This window comes from Bos indicus x Bos taurus, chromosome 11 (genome assembly GCF_003369695.1).
Source record: "Bos indicus x Bos taurus breed Angus x Brahman F1 hybrid chromosome 11, Bos_hybrid_MaternalHap_v2.0, whole genome shotgun sequence".
NCBI classification, from domain to species: Eukaryota; Metazoa; Chordata; class Mammalia; order Artiodactyla; family Bovidae; genus Bos; species Bos indicus x Bos taurus.
This window is the reverse complement of record NC_040086.1, coordinates 93,688,319-93,700,703: the sequence shown is the minus strand read 5'-3', so window position 1 is coordinate 93,700,703 and position 12,385 is coordinate 93,688,319. Positions and strand designations below refer to the sequence as shown.

The 12,385-nt window shown below is 52.1% G+C and overlaps 1 protein-coding gene across 6 annotated transcripts in view; it reads left to right on the top strand.

The window, feature by feature from the left end:
• DENND1A (DENN domain containing 1A) overlaps positions 1 to 12,385 on the top strand; it is a 531,115-nt gene that overhangs the window by 496,030 nt on the left and 22,700 nt on the right. For 3 of the 6 annotated variants that reach the window (XM_027556227.1, XM_027556229.1, XM_027556225.1), the window contains one exon: positions 7,273 to 7,329. The exons of the other annotated variants lie outside the window; for them this stretch is intronic. In XM_027556227.1, the coding sequence (XP_027412028.1) occupies positions 7,273 to 7,329 (57 nt within the window). The remainder of the gene's footprint in view (positions 1 to 7,272; positions 7,330 to 12,385) is intronic. 6 annotated transcript variants of the gene reach the window in all.

The window sequence follows — 12,385 nt, the reverse complement described above, 5'->3', positions numbered from 1 at the left end:
CCTCCCGCTCCCACGAAGAAGCACCTTCCCTCACTGTGTGTGCAACAGGATGGAGACTTCTCACTCAGCTCTGACGGGGAAGTCCGTCCCACACAGCATCTTTCAGTGAGCACCCTCCCAGATTAGAGCCTGGAGCTGAGGGTTACTTCTACAGATTCCGCAGGGCCCGAGGACCCCGGGGTCCCCCCGAAGGGCCCAGGGCCTGGCCAGCACTGTCGGTACAGAGCACGTGCTGTAGGACACCAGCGCAGTCTTCTCCGGCACCCTCGCTGGCACTCTGAAGTGGAGGCAAGCATTTGATCCTCCCCAACAAGCAGGATCAGCTCTATCAAGTGTGGACGAGAGGATTCAAGATAATGACAGGAGTTGGGGGACAGGCGAGAGCTGTGCCTGAGAGAGCTGGTTGGGCATTTCAAAGGAGACACTCCACACAAATATAGCTTCAATACACTCCTTTCTGGAGGCCTATCAAAAGAAGCCCTCTTTTATTTCCATACCTTGCATAATAGTGGCTCTCCCTTCCCGAGGAGTAGAGGAGCCTTGCTCTCAGCCCAGAGGCCCTTTGTAAAGCCACAGAAAGCTTTGTCTTCCTCTCCCAGCCGGGGCCGTTTCATGCACAGGTCAGAGCATTGATGTAGCTACTAGCCAGGAAAATTAACCAGGTGAACTCTTGCCTCGTTAAACAGTGACGGGGTTTAATTGTGAATTTTCTGTTTCACCCTGTCCATTGCTGGCAGCGGATGTGGTTGGGGCATGTCCCCGGGACAGAGAAGCCCCCAGCATCTCCCCTGCCTCCCCACTGATGCCAGGGCCTCCTCTGGGTGGGTAGAGGAAAATCTGACAGAAATGGGACAATTCAGGACACCATTCAGACCCAGAGGATCTGAGACCCCCTTTAAGGCTGACCTTGGAGGCCACCATTCTTATGCCTCCAGCCACCGTTGCATGCACCCCACCTTCTCTGGCCCCTGGAACAGGAAGTGTGGAGGCCCTAGTTGCCGCCCTACCCCAAGCTTTGCGTGCATATCCCTCAGCCTTCAGTGAAGCTGCTCGGCATCTCTGGTCATCCTTCCCCAGACCTCTGGTCCCTGCTTGCAGTCTAGCCTGTTGCCTCACTGACTTTGACATTTCACCTTTGCGTGGCCTTAGGTAGTGCGTGTCTCCCCTCTCTGAGCCTGCTTTCCCAGCAATGAATTGGGGAGACTGATTCTGACCTTGAAGGAATGTTGAAGGGATGGTCCAAGGTGTGTCCTCCTTAGGGACTGGGAAAATCCATGCATTGGTTCTGGAACAGCCGACCCCTCCCACGTCCATCACAGGACCAGTGCATGATTAACGTGAGATGAGCTCTTTGACCCTCATCCACTGCTTGGTGTGACCCTGGGCAAGTCTTGCCTCCCCTCGTCTGTGAGATGGAGTCCTGACCCTCGTTCCTGGCATGAGGCTTCCTGGGCTGGCAAGTAGTACACTGCCGAGGCGTCAGTTCACAGCAGGCCACAACAGCTTTGGGCTCTGCGCCCCCTCGCAGGCTGCCCCCGCCTCCTGCTTTACTATCTGCCCAGGTCTGCGCCCAGCAGTGAAGCGTTCTCCACCCTGCAGCCCCATGCTGGGTGCCCGCTCGTCCATGCCACCCAGGTAATTAAGTTGATATTCCAACACAGCTTCCCCTCCTGACCTTTTGGAAACAATGTGTTTTGCTGCATCAACAAATTAGCTGCAAATCAGATGCTGTTCTCATCAATGTGGGTTTCATAGCCAATGAACATACTCACCTGGTCCCCACAGCTGACAGATATAAACGCCGAGGGCCAGGCAGAGACTGGCAGAGGTCAAAGAGTCCCTCTCTTCTCTGGGACTTCGTGTCAGTCACACTTTGGGGCTTACCGGCTCATGTCCACATCTCCCAGCAGTCACGTGGCCAGCTGGTGAGTTGACAACATGGAGGCCTAGACAGGCCATAGCTGGAAGAGAGTATCTGTCCTTAGGAGCCTACCCAACCTCCTCCCATCCATCTTCTACGGCAAGAACACCAAAGGCCTCTGATATGTCCCTTCCTACCTGAATTCTTCCCACTGCACTCAGGAGAAAACCCATACTCCTTAAGCTGGCATTTAAGGCCTTAAATTACGTGACCTCCACAGGACATTCCTCCCAACCTACCCCATCCTCATATTCACCCTCAGTCTTGCTGGATCGCTGTGGTTCCCGTCTCGTGCACTTAAATTCTGTACTCCCCCGCCATCAGATAGAAGAGCCCCTCCGGTGCTTCCACACACCTCAGCACCCCTCTCTCCTCTGTTATAACCCCTCCATCAGAGTGGGAACCCTCTGAGGGCAGGACTGGGTCTTATTCAGGACTGTGCCCTTCACCTGTACAAAATATACTCCATTGTTTGTTGAATGAATCGAGACAAGAATCTTCTTTGGAAAGCACTGGAAAGAGATGCTAAAATAAGGAAGGAAGGCGAGGATGTCAGTCACTCTCTCACCAGCCTGCTTTCTAAGGCACAGATCTCCTAACAGCAGAGTAGAAAGGATATGGAGTAGAAAAACCAAATCAGAAAGGATTCCAGATGACTTTGGAAGTTTCGGTTGACAAGGATAGTACAATGAACTAAGAAAACCTGCTTGTTTTAGTTCCTGCTAATAGCTCAGTGACCTCATGTTAGTCACTTAACCTCTCTGGGCCGCCTCTTCTGCAGGGAAATAACCTTCCTCTAACTTGCCTCACCAGGGAATGTGAGGCTCAAAGGAAAGAAGAGAAGTAGAAATGCTTTGAAAGGAAAATACATCATGTAAATAGAAGAGATTAGTAAAACCCAGTCCCTTTCAACAGTGCCCTGCTCAAAGCACGCTTCCTTCGAAAGCCAACATCCTGGCGTTCACAAGACTCTTCTGGGAAGACTTGTGGATTTAAGGGAGGGACAGAGGATCGGATGTTCTCATTTCATCAGCAGGTTGCCGGACCAGAGCCTCCCACAGCCGGGATGCCCTCCTATAGCATCCTCATGCCAGTGCTGGTGACTCTGGAGTTATTTCCATTTTACAGAAGACTTAACTGAGGCTTAGATTGAATAACATGCCAAATGGCAAAGCCAGGATTGAATTCAACTAGAAAATTACAGAGCCAAATCATGAACATGAGTCTTTCCAAAGTCTATTTCTTGGGGTTTTAGCAATGCTTTTTGTACTCTAAGAAAGGTATTTTTCTGAGAAGTAGGTCAAATTCCATTGAATCATACACCCCTTAAGGACAGACTCTATCCTGTTCTCCTGAATCCCCAGGCCCTGGCCCCAGACAATTGTTCCATCACTGCTCACGGAAGGGATCTTTGCACTCTGGGAGAGTGAATCTGCATCTGGACTCCACGTGACTTTCAGAAAGGCGGGTGCTTATGTTGGCCACTGAAACCTCCAGTGCCCCCACTGGAGTGCCAGATCAACTGCTGAACAGAACTCTTCTTAGCCAAAGATTGCCAAAGGCCCAGCCTTTTTAAACTCACTTAAGAACCAGCCGTCCATGTAGCCAGGGAATTGAGGATCGCACGTGACGTGATTTCTCTGTAAAAGTGCCTGGACCTCTCAATTCTCTGCTCCAAGGCTCTTCTGGTTTGGTCTCCTCTTGTGCAGCTGTGGGAGGGGCCCTGGATTTACAGTCAAGAGGCCTGAGAGCAGGCCACTCTCCCTCCCTCCAGTCTGTGTCCCTATCCATGGAAGGATAAGCTCCTGGCACTAGAGCCATGGAAGAAGCAGACAAGGCCACCTGAACCTGGGACTTAGAGCGTGGGTGGGGTTGGTGTGGGGGTTCCAGTTTACTGAAATGACTTTCACGGAGTCTGGCCAGCAATGTGCAGTCCTCCCGGGCCTTACCTCAACCTATTGTAGCCCCACATTCAGTCACTCCCTGATTCAGCTTCCCGAGCACTGGAGCCATGTTCTAGAAAACAGTGTGTTAAGTTGATTTTTTTCCTAGCTTCCCTCTGCACCCTCTCCTCCCCACTAAGTCACCACCACTCCATGCTATGGCCTGTTCTAATTGTCCCCAGAGGACTCATCTCTCCTCAGCCTGTGTCCCCCGCTGTCATGCCCCCCAGCATATTTGGGGAACAGCAACCACTACAGCTCAGCAGCGCTCTCACCCTCTCCCCTCCAAGAGGCAGAAGCTTCTTAGCAGTGCCTTGCCCTCGGGAAGCTGCTGTGATCCACCCCGTGTCTCACTCAGAACATGTGTACCGCATTACCCTCTCTCAGTGTCTATAAATCCCCCTGGTTTACTCTCCTGGTTTCTAGGTTGGGTGTGGTCAAGAGGCAGCTTTTCCCACCATTTATAAATTCGGTTGCGAAAGAGCTAATACTTCCTGATGACAATCAAAGCAAAATAATTACAGAATCTGGAGAACTGACATCCGTTGTGTTTCTTCTACATGTGCCAGGAAGCTTCAGTCAGAAATCTTGCTGAGCACCTATTTATCCAGTACCACACTAGACCCCAGGATAAGCAGAGAAGTTAGATGAGTGAGCTGATAATTACAACCTTTGTACCAAGAATACATGGCAGGCAGAGCATCTGACCCTCGCCGCTCAGGGTAGGGCAGGGCCGGCCCCCTGGGGGAGGTGGTGCTTGAGACAGATAGCAAAGGATGAACGGAGGCACCAAGAGTGAGACAAAAGGAAATGGAAGGTGTTTCAGGAGCAGCTTCAAGAACACCTGAGCTTTCAGGGAGAGCAAGGGGGTGAGTGGGGCAGGGTTGGAGGGAGAGAGGAGTTTGCAGAGGCTTACGTGTGGGGCCCAGACTCTGGAGGGCTTTGAACACTTCAGTCAGCATTTTCCAGGGAATATTTAACAGGTGTTATAGGGGATGTGAGTCTGTTCAAATAAATATGGGAAGCAGGACTTTTATGGGGCAGGGTGGGGGGAGGGAAGAGTTAATACTGTTTTGCCTGTTGAGGGTAGAGTTTTTATCAGAAGGGTTGACAGGCTTTGCTGTGCTAACCAGCATCGTAAATCTCCAAACAGAGCAAGACTCAACACTTCTCATGTCTGCCAGGGGAACCCCCTTTTCTTCTTTCATACAATGCATCTCCCAGGATGGTATTTCTCAGAAGATAGCTCAGGAGATGCCAGCCTTCCACTGGGATGATTTAGGCTGACAAAGAACATAATTGGGCATGTTTGTTTGTTTGTTTTAAAGTCCACTCTGAAATAAGATGGAAGATGGTTGGAGGGGGAAGAAGCTGGAGGGTGGGAAAGCTGCTAATGGTGATAGTTGCTGGTGTCTACTGGCCAAAGATCTTGGCAAACATCATCTCATTGAAACTTTCTAACAGTCCCCTCGGGTGGGTAGTGCCATTACCTGCATTTACAGATGAGGAAAGTCAAGCTTGGATGGTTAAATAGCAGGCTTGGGTTCAGTGTGAGACTGTCTGACCCCAGAGGTCATCTCCTAAGCCCCCAGCCCCACTGCCACCCCTGCCGGCCAGGTCAGAGGTGACTAGTGGTGAGGGCTCTGGGGCTCGAGAAGGAGGCCACCCAGAAGCAGAGGGACCGAGAGCAAGGGGAGCAGAGGGTGATTGGGGGAGCAGAGGGTGTTTGTGAGAGTTGAGGGGTTGGACGAGGACCATAGCCTATGTGCCTGCGGGCAGCCATGCTCGTCTTTCTGGGCGGCATCCCAACCCTCGACAGCCTCCAGCTGAAGAAGGGTCTCCGAGTGAGGGTTTGCCCACACTCCAAACAGCACAGGATCCAGGAAGCCAGGCTGATTTCCATCCAGATGTGCTCTTAGTGTGCCATGAGGGACCCCAGTTCTCCACTAAGTTCGTCAGCCCACTTTCTCCATAGGCCATTCCGACTGGCCCTGTGCTGGGCACCAGGGGTCCAGGGACTCTGAGACACAGCCTCTCCCCGCAGGAGTCGGGTGTGGAGAAGGAATTGTAAGGCAGGTTTGCTGTCTGGAGGACCACTCCAACCAAGTGAAGCTCTGAAGTGCTGTCCAAGAGAAATGTAACAGGAGCCACACATGCGAACCACATATGGAATTCTAAATATTTTGGTAACTGTATTAAAAATTAAAAAGAAACAGACGAGATTAATTTTAATAATATATTTAACCAAAATATCCAAAACATTTTCATTTCAACATATAATCAGTATAAAAAGTTATTGAGATATCTTGCATTCTTTTTCAAACTAAGTCTCCAAAACCCAGTGTACATTTTACACTTAACAGCACATCTGAATTTGGATTCACCCTGTGTGGCCATTGGCCCCTGTCGTGGGAAGTGCAGGTCTGGACTTTGCGGCTTAATGACGGACCTCTGTGAACCACGAGGCTGATGGGAAGAACCAACCAGAAGCCTCCCAGGGCTTGCCAAGTGTCCGTGACCTTGGTCTAGTGTGGACTTTACTCTCCTTCCACTGTGTTCATCTGCCCCACTGTCCAGGGCATCTAGATATCTGGGCAGGCTATTGAGAGAACAAAGCTTGACTTTCGACACAGAGGGTTCAAGCTAAGAGATCTGTGCTCCACTGATTTTTATTCAAAAGCCAAGCATTTTGTGCAAATTGTATTTATTCATCAGACATTTATTAAGAAGATACATTTTCCCCATGGTACAGGGATGAGTCCCTCAAGGAAATGAACGTTTGAAGGAGTAGGAGGGCAGAGGGGCAGACACGGGGCGACACTGGGTGATGAGTGGGAGCACTGGGGAACAGCACCCCACCTTGGCAGAGTCTCGAAGGACAAGCAAAGTTTGCCAGGCAGATCAGGGTGGGGCGGGTCATTCCACCTGCTGGGCAGGCATGAAGCAGGCCTGAGAGCCTCGGGCCATGCAAGGGTCTTCGAGTGAGCACGGGGGGAAGTTTGGGAGGGGTCTGGGTAGGGCACAGCAGAGGCCAGGTCTTAGAGGATTTAGAACGCCAGCCCAGGGCCTTGGTGAACTGTCACCCCAGGACAGGAGAGGACAGCAGAGTCTCCAAGCTGGGGGTGGCAAGGTCACACTGCATTTAAGAAAACTCCTCTCGGCCAGAGTGGAGAATGGCTGAGGAGCTCCAGGCAGGGGCCCAGCTGATAATAGTGATCCAGGCCGGAGGTGGAGGAGAGGGCCTCAGACATGGGGTGTGCAGGAGCCGGCAGCCAGCCATGGGAGTGGGAGGCATCAAAGATGGCCCTTGGGCTCAGGCTTGGGTGGCTGGATGCCTGGAGCTGTGTGTGAAAATGCGTCAAACCACCTCTGTGTGTACTGATTCCTTAAGTTTCCACTTTAATGCAGCCACAGAGACTCCGTCCCACTCGCCCGCCGCCTCCCAAGATACAGCGCTCGAGGCCCGTGAGTAGCCAGTGGTTCTGTCCTCTCACCTAACACTGCCTGAGCCGTCTCCCCGCCTGACTAAACCTCGGGGGTCTGAACTCAGCTGCCTTGCCAAGGAAAACCAGGAAGTGGGTTTTTCAGCTTCCCTCTGTGTGGCATGTACCCGGACTTGCATTTCCTGAGCTTCTGTCTCTTTCTTCTGAACCAGTTTGGCAACTTGCAGGTCTGAGCTGTAGGTAGCGGGGCTGCTGTGTGCTGTGTCTGCCGTGCGTGCCTGGTTTGAGCGCGTCTCCTAGGTTGAGCCACGTTGCGAGCCAGTGAGCTTTAAAGGCTGCAGCCGCCTCTTCCTCACAAAGGAAACGGAAGTCTGGCAGCAGGGGTCTCGTTGTGCCAGATCTTGGTTTGGAAATGCACTTGATGTGCCTTCCCAGGGGCGGACGCTACGCCCAGAGAATATCGAGCCGGCTCAGATGGAGACCAGTCTCCTCCTCTCCCGGGCCGCACATGGGGCTCCACCTTCCCAAGCAAAGCTCCGAGGATGGGCAGAAAAGCAGGACGAGATGTGATAAACCCACCAACACCTGGGAATGGGCAGGCAAGGGAGAGGGACCCATCCATGTCTTCTCAAGAGAAACGCCTTGGGAAAATACTGGGCGCAGATCCGGTGTTCAGCATCAGTGAAGTCCTTTTCTTGTGAGCTAAGGCTTCAGTCATGCTGAGGCCTGATAACTTTAGCAGCTTCCTTTCAAGTGGGAAGGAAACTGGCTGGGACCATTGAGTGAGGGCTGTTGACCAAGAGAAGAGTTTCTCTGTTTCTTGTTCAAAGCAGCCACCACTCTTGCAGTCAAGCAAAAGGGGTCTGGTTCCAGCCCAGTGGCCATCATGTTTCCCCACAAACCCGAGTCCCAGCCCCTCCTGCCCTCCCTGCTGTGGTGTCCACATCCATCTTGAAAAGTGTGGCAGCTGAGGGGTGCAGGTGACTGGGCTGAGCTGTGTCTGGCTTTTTTTTTTTTTTTTTTAAGAGTTTATTAGAGTGAAGATCTATTTGAATCAGATGGCACCAAACCAGAAGTGGTTAGGAGTGCTCTCAAACTGTGTCTTTTGAATCCTTGTTGCACGTACCTAATGTCGGATGGGTGGCCTTCTCTGCATGGATGTTGGAACATTCTGTGGCACTGTCTTCCTTCCCTTCCCTTCCCTCCCGTGTACGGGAGCTGCAGGGCTGGGGTGGAGGCAGCCATGACACTGAGGTTCCACACGTGACAGAGCCATCCCGTACCCCAGTCACACCATGGTCAGCACAGCTGTCGAGGGGCTGAAATGTTTCTGCTTATTGTCATTGGGTGGGAGGCACAAACAGCAAAGAGAAACTGCTCTGGGGGACAGGAAGCCAATGTCTGGGTCAAGTGTTGTGTGATTTAGTGAGAATTTCAGTGCAGTCAATAGCAACGTGGATCTGGGGAATAGACAGAGCCAGGCTTGATACCCGGATTGTGTGACTCTAGGCAAGTCCTGAAGCTCTCTCTGAGCCTCGCCCCTCTCTCTCTCTAATACACCCTTGTTCATGGAGGTTTTTTGTGAGCATGAGTATAGACATCATTTGTAAGGCTCCTTGCACAGGGCCTGGGACACAGTAGTGGTTCTTATTCTTCTTAATAGATTTTTCAGTCTTAAAACTTCTAAGGAATGACCCAGTTTCTTAATCATTCACCTAGGATTTTCATAGTCAGCGAATCATTCTTAGTCATATCATCCCAGCTGAGCCTCACAGAATCTGTATGAAGTAGGCATCTCCTCCACCCGTTTTAAATGAGAAAACTGACGCTCAGTAACTTAACCCAAGTCCCTCAACTACACAAAGGGGTCACCAGACTCTAGAACCTATGGTCTTTCATGCATACCAAGTTCCCTGGGCCCTCCATCTCTACAGAGTCCATCTTAGTACAAAGGATGGGGGGAGAACCTTCAGGTGAGAAAAATTTAATCAATGGTAGCTTGTGTTTCCTATGGAATCACTACTGCAGTGTTAGGCCCTGGCACGGATGCAGAGGTGAGAAGAAATGACATTTAGTGAGCACCTTTAATGTGCCTCAGACTCTGCTCCTCTGTCCTTACAACAACCCAGAGGAGGCAGATGCTATGTCCCCAGCTGGCAGCTGAAACCACAGAGATAATCAGAGGCCATGCTGGCCTTTGAGCCCAGGCCTGCTTCTGCCCTGCCTCTCCTCACTCCTCACCAAGCAGCCTCTCTCAAGTCAGAGTCATCCAGTGGCTAGCACTAAGAAGTGCCTGGAGGGACCTAGGATCAAAGATGGCAGGGAATCTCTTAGTAGGATCCGGGGCAGGACTGCTCCCCTTGGAAGAACTCAGAATCTGGAGACAGCTACTTTTGACTACTTTTGACTGGTTGTGTAGCCAGTGTGAGGACCTGGACAGCCTGGGGGGTTGGGGTGCGGAGGGCTGGAATCCAGCCACATCCACCAGTGACTGAGGACTTGGGAAGGCAAATACTGCCCTGAACACTGAGTAGCAGCTGCTGCTGCCACTGCCCTAGTGTGGGAGGTGACTGGCCTGGCATTCGGGGGTCTAGGATTATGAGACACTGAAGAGGCAGGTGGCCGAACAGAACTGATCCTCCTGGGCCTGGAAGCCAGAGAGGCCTGTCTTAGTTTGAATCACAGTTTGGACACTTCTTCGCTGTGTGACGTGGAGCCATATGCATACCTTCTCTGAGCCTTAGTTTCATCATTTATAAAATGGGTTGCCCTACCTACCTGGTGGGGTTATGAGGTCGTATATTTGTAGTACCTAGCACAGTCCCTGGCAAGAGGTGGACACACGTAGCCCAGTTCTGCCCACCCAAATACCTTCATCCAAAGCAGGGTCACTGTGGGGCTAATGTGGGAGCCCTAGAAGTTCTGTGCTTTCGGGGCCTTGCATTCGCCGGTGCCCCAGGTCTGTTCATTCTGAGTGCCCTCACGCAAGCATTCCCATGGGCACCCCTGCACACTAGGGGTGAGCCTGGAAGACGTGGAGTATGAGCCCCGTGGCTTCGAGGGCCTCAGAGATGACGGCCCGCCAAGCTCCCATGTCAGGAGCCTCTGGCCCCTGACCGGGCTTTGCTGGGTCACTTAGCCGCAGGCATTCTCGGCAGAAGTATGGCTGTCAGCCCAGGGCAGTGGGAGCGTGGGGGCCAGCATCCAGCCTTTTTGGAAGGAGCTTTGTAGCCTGGCACCTGTCGCTGGAGTTCAGATGTGACCAGAGGATTTAGGTTTTCTTTGTAAAAAGCAGAGAAAGAAAAGAGCAGAAGAAAGTCTTGCCAGTGTCTGTGGCCTCAGGGGAGTGGGCTGGGGCGCGCAGGGGAGAGGCAGGCTGTGGTCGGCCGCATGTGAAGCGCTTTATAAGCTCTGTATTTATTATTTCTTGCTCACCATTAAAATCAAATGTACTCGGTGCTTTTGTATTCAATACACATTTAACCCTGCCGACTTAGATTTCTCAGGTTTTAAATCCAGTGGGGAATTGGCTGGTTTCCCAACTTTCCCCTCAAGTCCCCCTTGAACAGAGCTCTAAATCCCTGTTTAGCATTTTCTCCCCAGCGCGGCTGGGACCGGAGTGCTGGTGCGCCAGTCGCGTTGTGTGTTCGCCTGGTTTCTTACCTCATCCCCAGCCCCCACCCTTCCTAAGCACCCCGGAAAGACGCATCTGATCACTGAAATATGACGGGCCAGTTGTCTGCATCGTCTTGTGATTCGGGCTTAATTAAACCATTTTGTCTGTGTGTGTCTGTGTCTGGTGTGGCTCTAGCTGTACGTCCACGGCCGTGTGTGTGTGTGTGTGTGCGTGTGTGTGTGTGTGTGTGTGTGAGAGAGAGAGAAAGAGAGATCCGTGCGTGGGCCTTCTCCTGTGCGTGCCTCTGTGAGTATTTGCGAGACTGTGGGTCTGTTGGCATCTCCATGCCTCCATGCATGTCTCTGGGTGGTTGTCTGTCCGTGAGTATAATTTTGCGTCTGCTTTGTCCACACCATTCAGACGTGCGTGTGACTCTGGGTGTGCCTGCAGCCGTGCGGGTGACTGTCTCTGGGTCTGCCGAGCCTTTTTCTCCCTCCCCCGCCTCTGCTGCTGCCCTCCCCCTCCCACCCCTCCCTCTCCCGCTCTGTCTGGTTTATCATCCCTAATGAAGCAGTCTTCTCCATCGATCCTGCTGATTGCCAACCCATTCCTTTTGTTTGTTGGCGCTGAGCCATTCAGCGGCACTCTGACAGCTCAGCTCGTCTAATTAGCTCTGTTGTTCTTTTTCCCCATGTTTCACCACGTTGCAAGTTCAGTTGAAGTTGCCACAAACTTAATCCCCCCATTTCAGCCACAAGTTCACATTCCTAACCCACCTCTATTGTACGAGGAGCAGCTGTGGGCAGGGACAGGCGAACGGGCCTTACTGTCTGACCTTCCTGAAGCCCCCACCCCAGGACCCCGGGGCAAGGCAGCAGTTGCCCCCAACTGCATGCCCTCTTTGTGGTGCAAAGTCAGGTGCAAACCAGGTGATCCTGCTTACCAGCTGCCAGAGGAGGCAGGCTCTGGGCCAGAAACCAGTTCAGGGTTAGCGTGGGTGTGGGGTGGATCCACTCGTGTGCTCAGCAGCCAGTGACTGGACGTCCGTCTGCACCGTGGAAGGCACTGTTCTAATAGCAGTGATAATAACAGCAACATTATTACGCGCTTCTTAGATTCCAAGCAGCAACATTCATTTCAAAAAACCCAGCTGAGGGGGTCACTAATACAGGCATGGAGCGGAGTGCTAGGCAAGGATGAGACCATCATAAATCCATCTTCTAATTCAGAGATGCCCCCTGTCTTCCGTCTGCTATTGATAAGGTCACAGGGAAGCACGATGAGCTTGTATTGAGCCCCTACTGTGTGCCAGGCCCCATGCCAGCGCTTCTCCTCCATGAGCTCATTGGAGCGTCACAGTAACCCCATAGCAGACAGCAAGTTCAGTGGAATGCACTTGGCTTTTACCACATCTCTGATTTGCCAAACCAGGCTGAGATCAGACTGGCTGTTCCACAGGAAA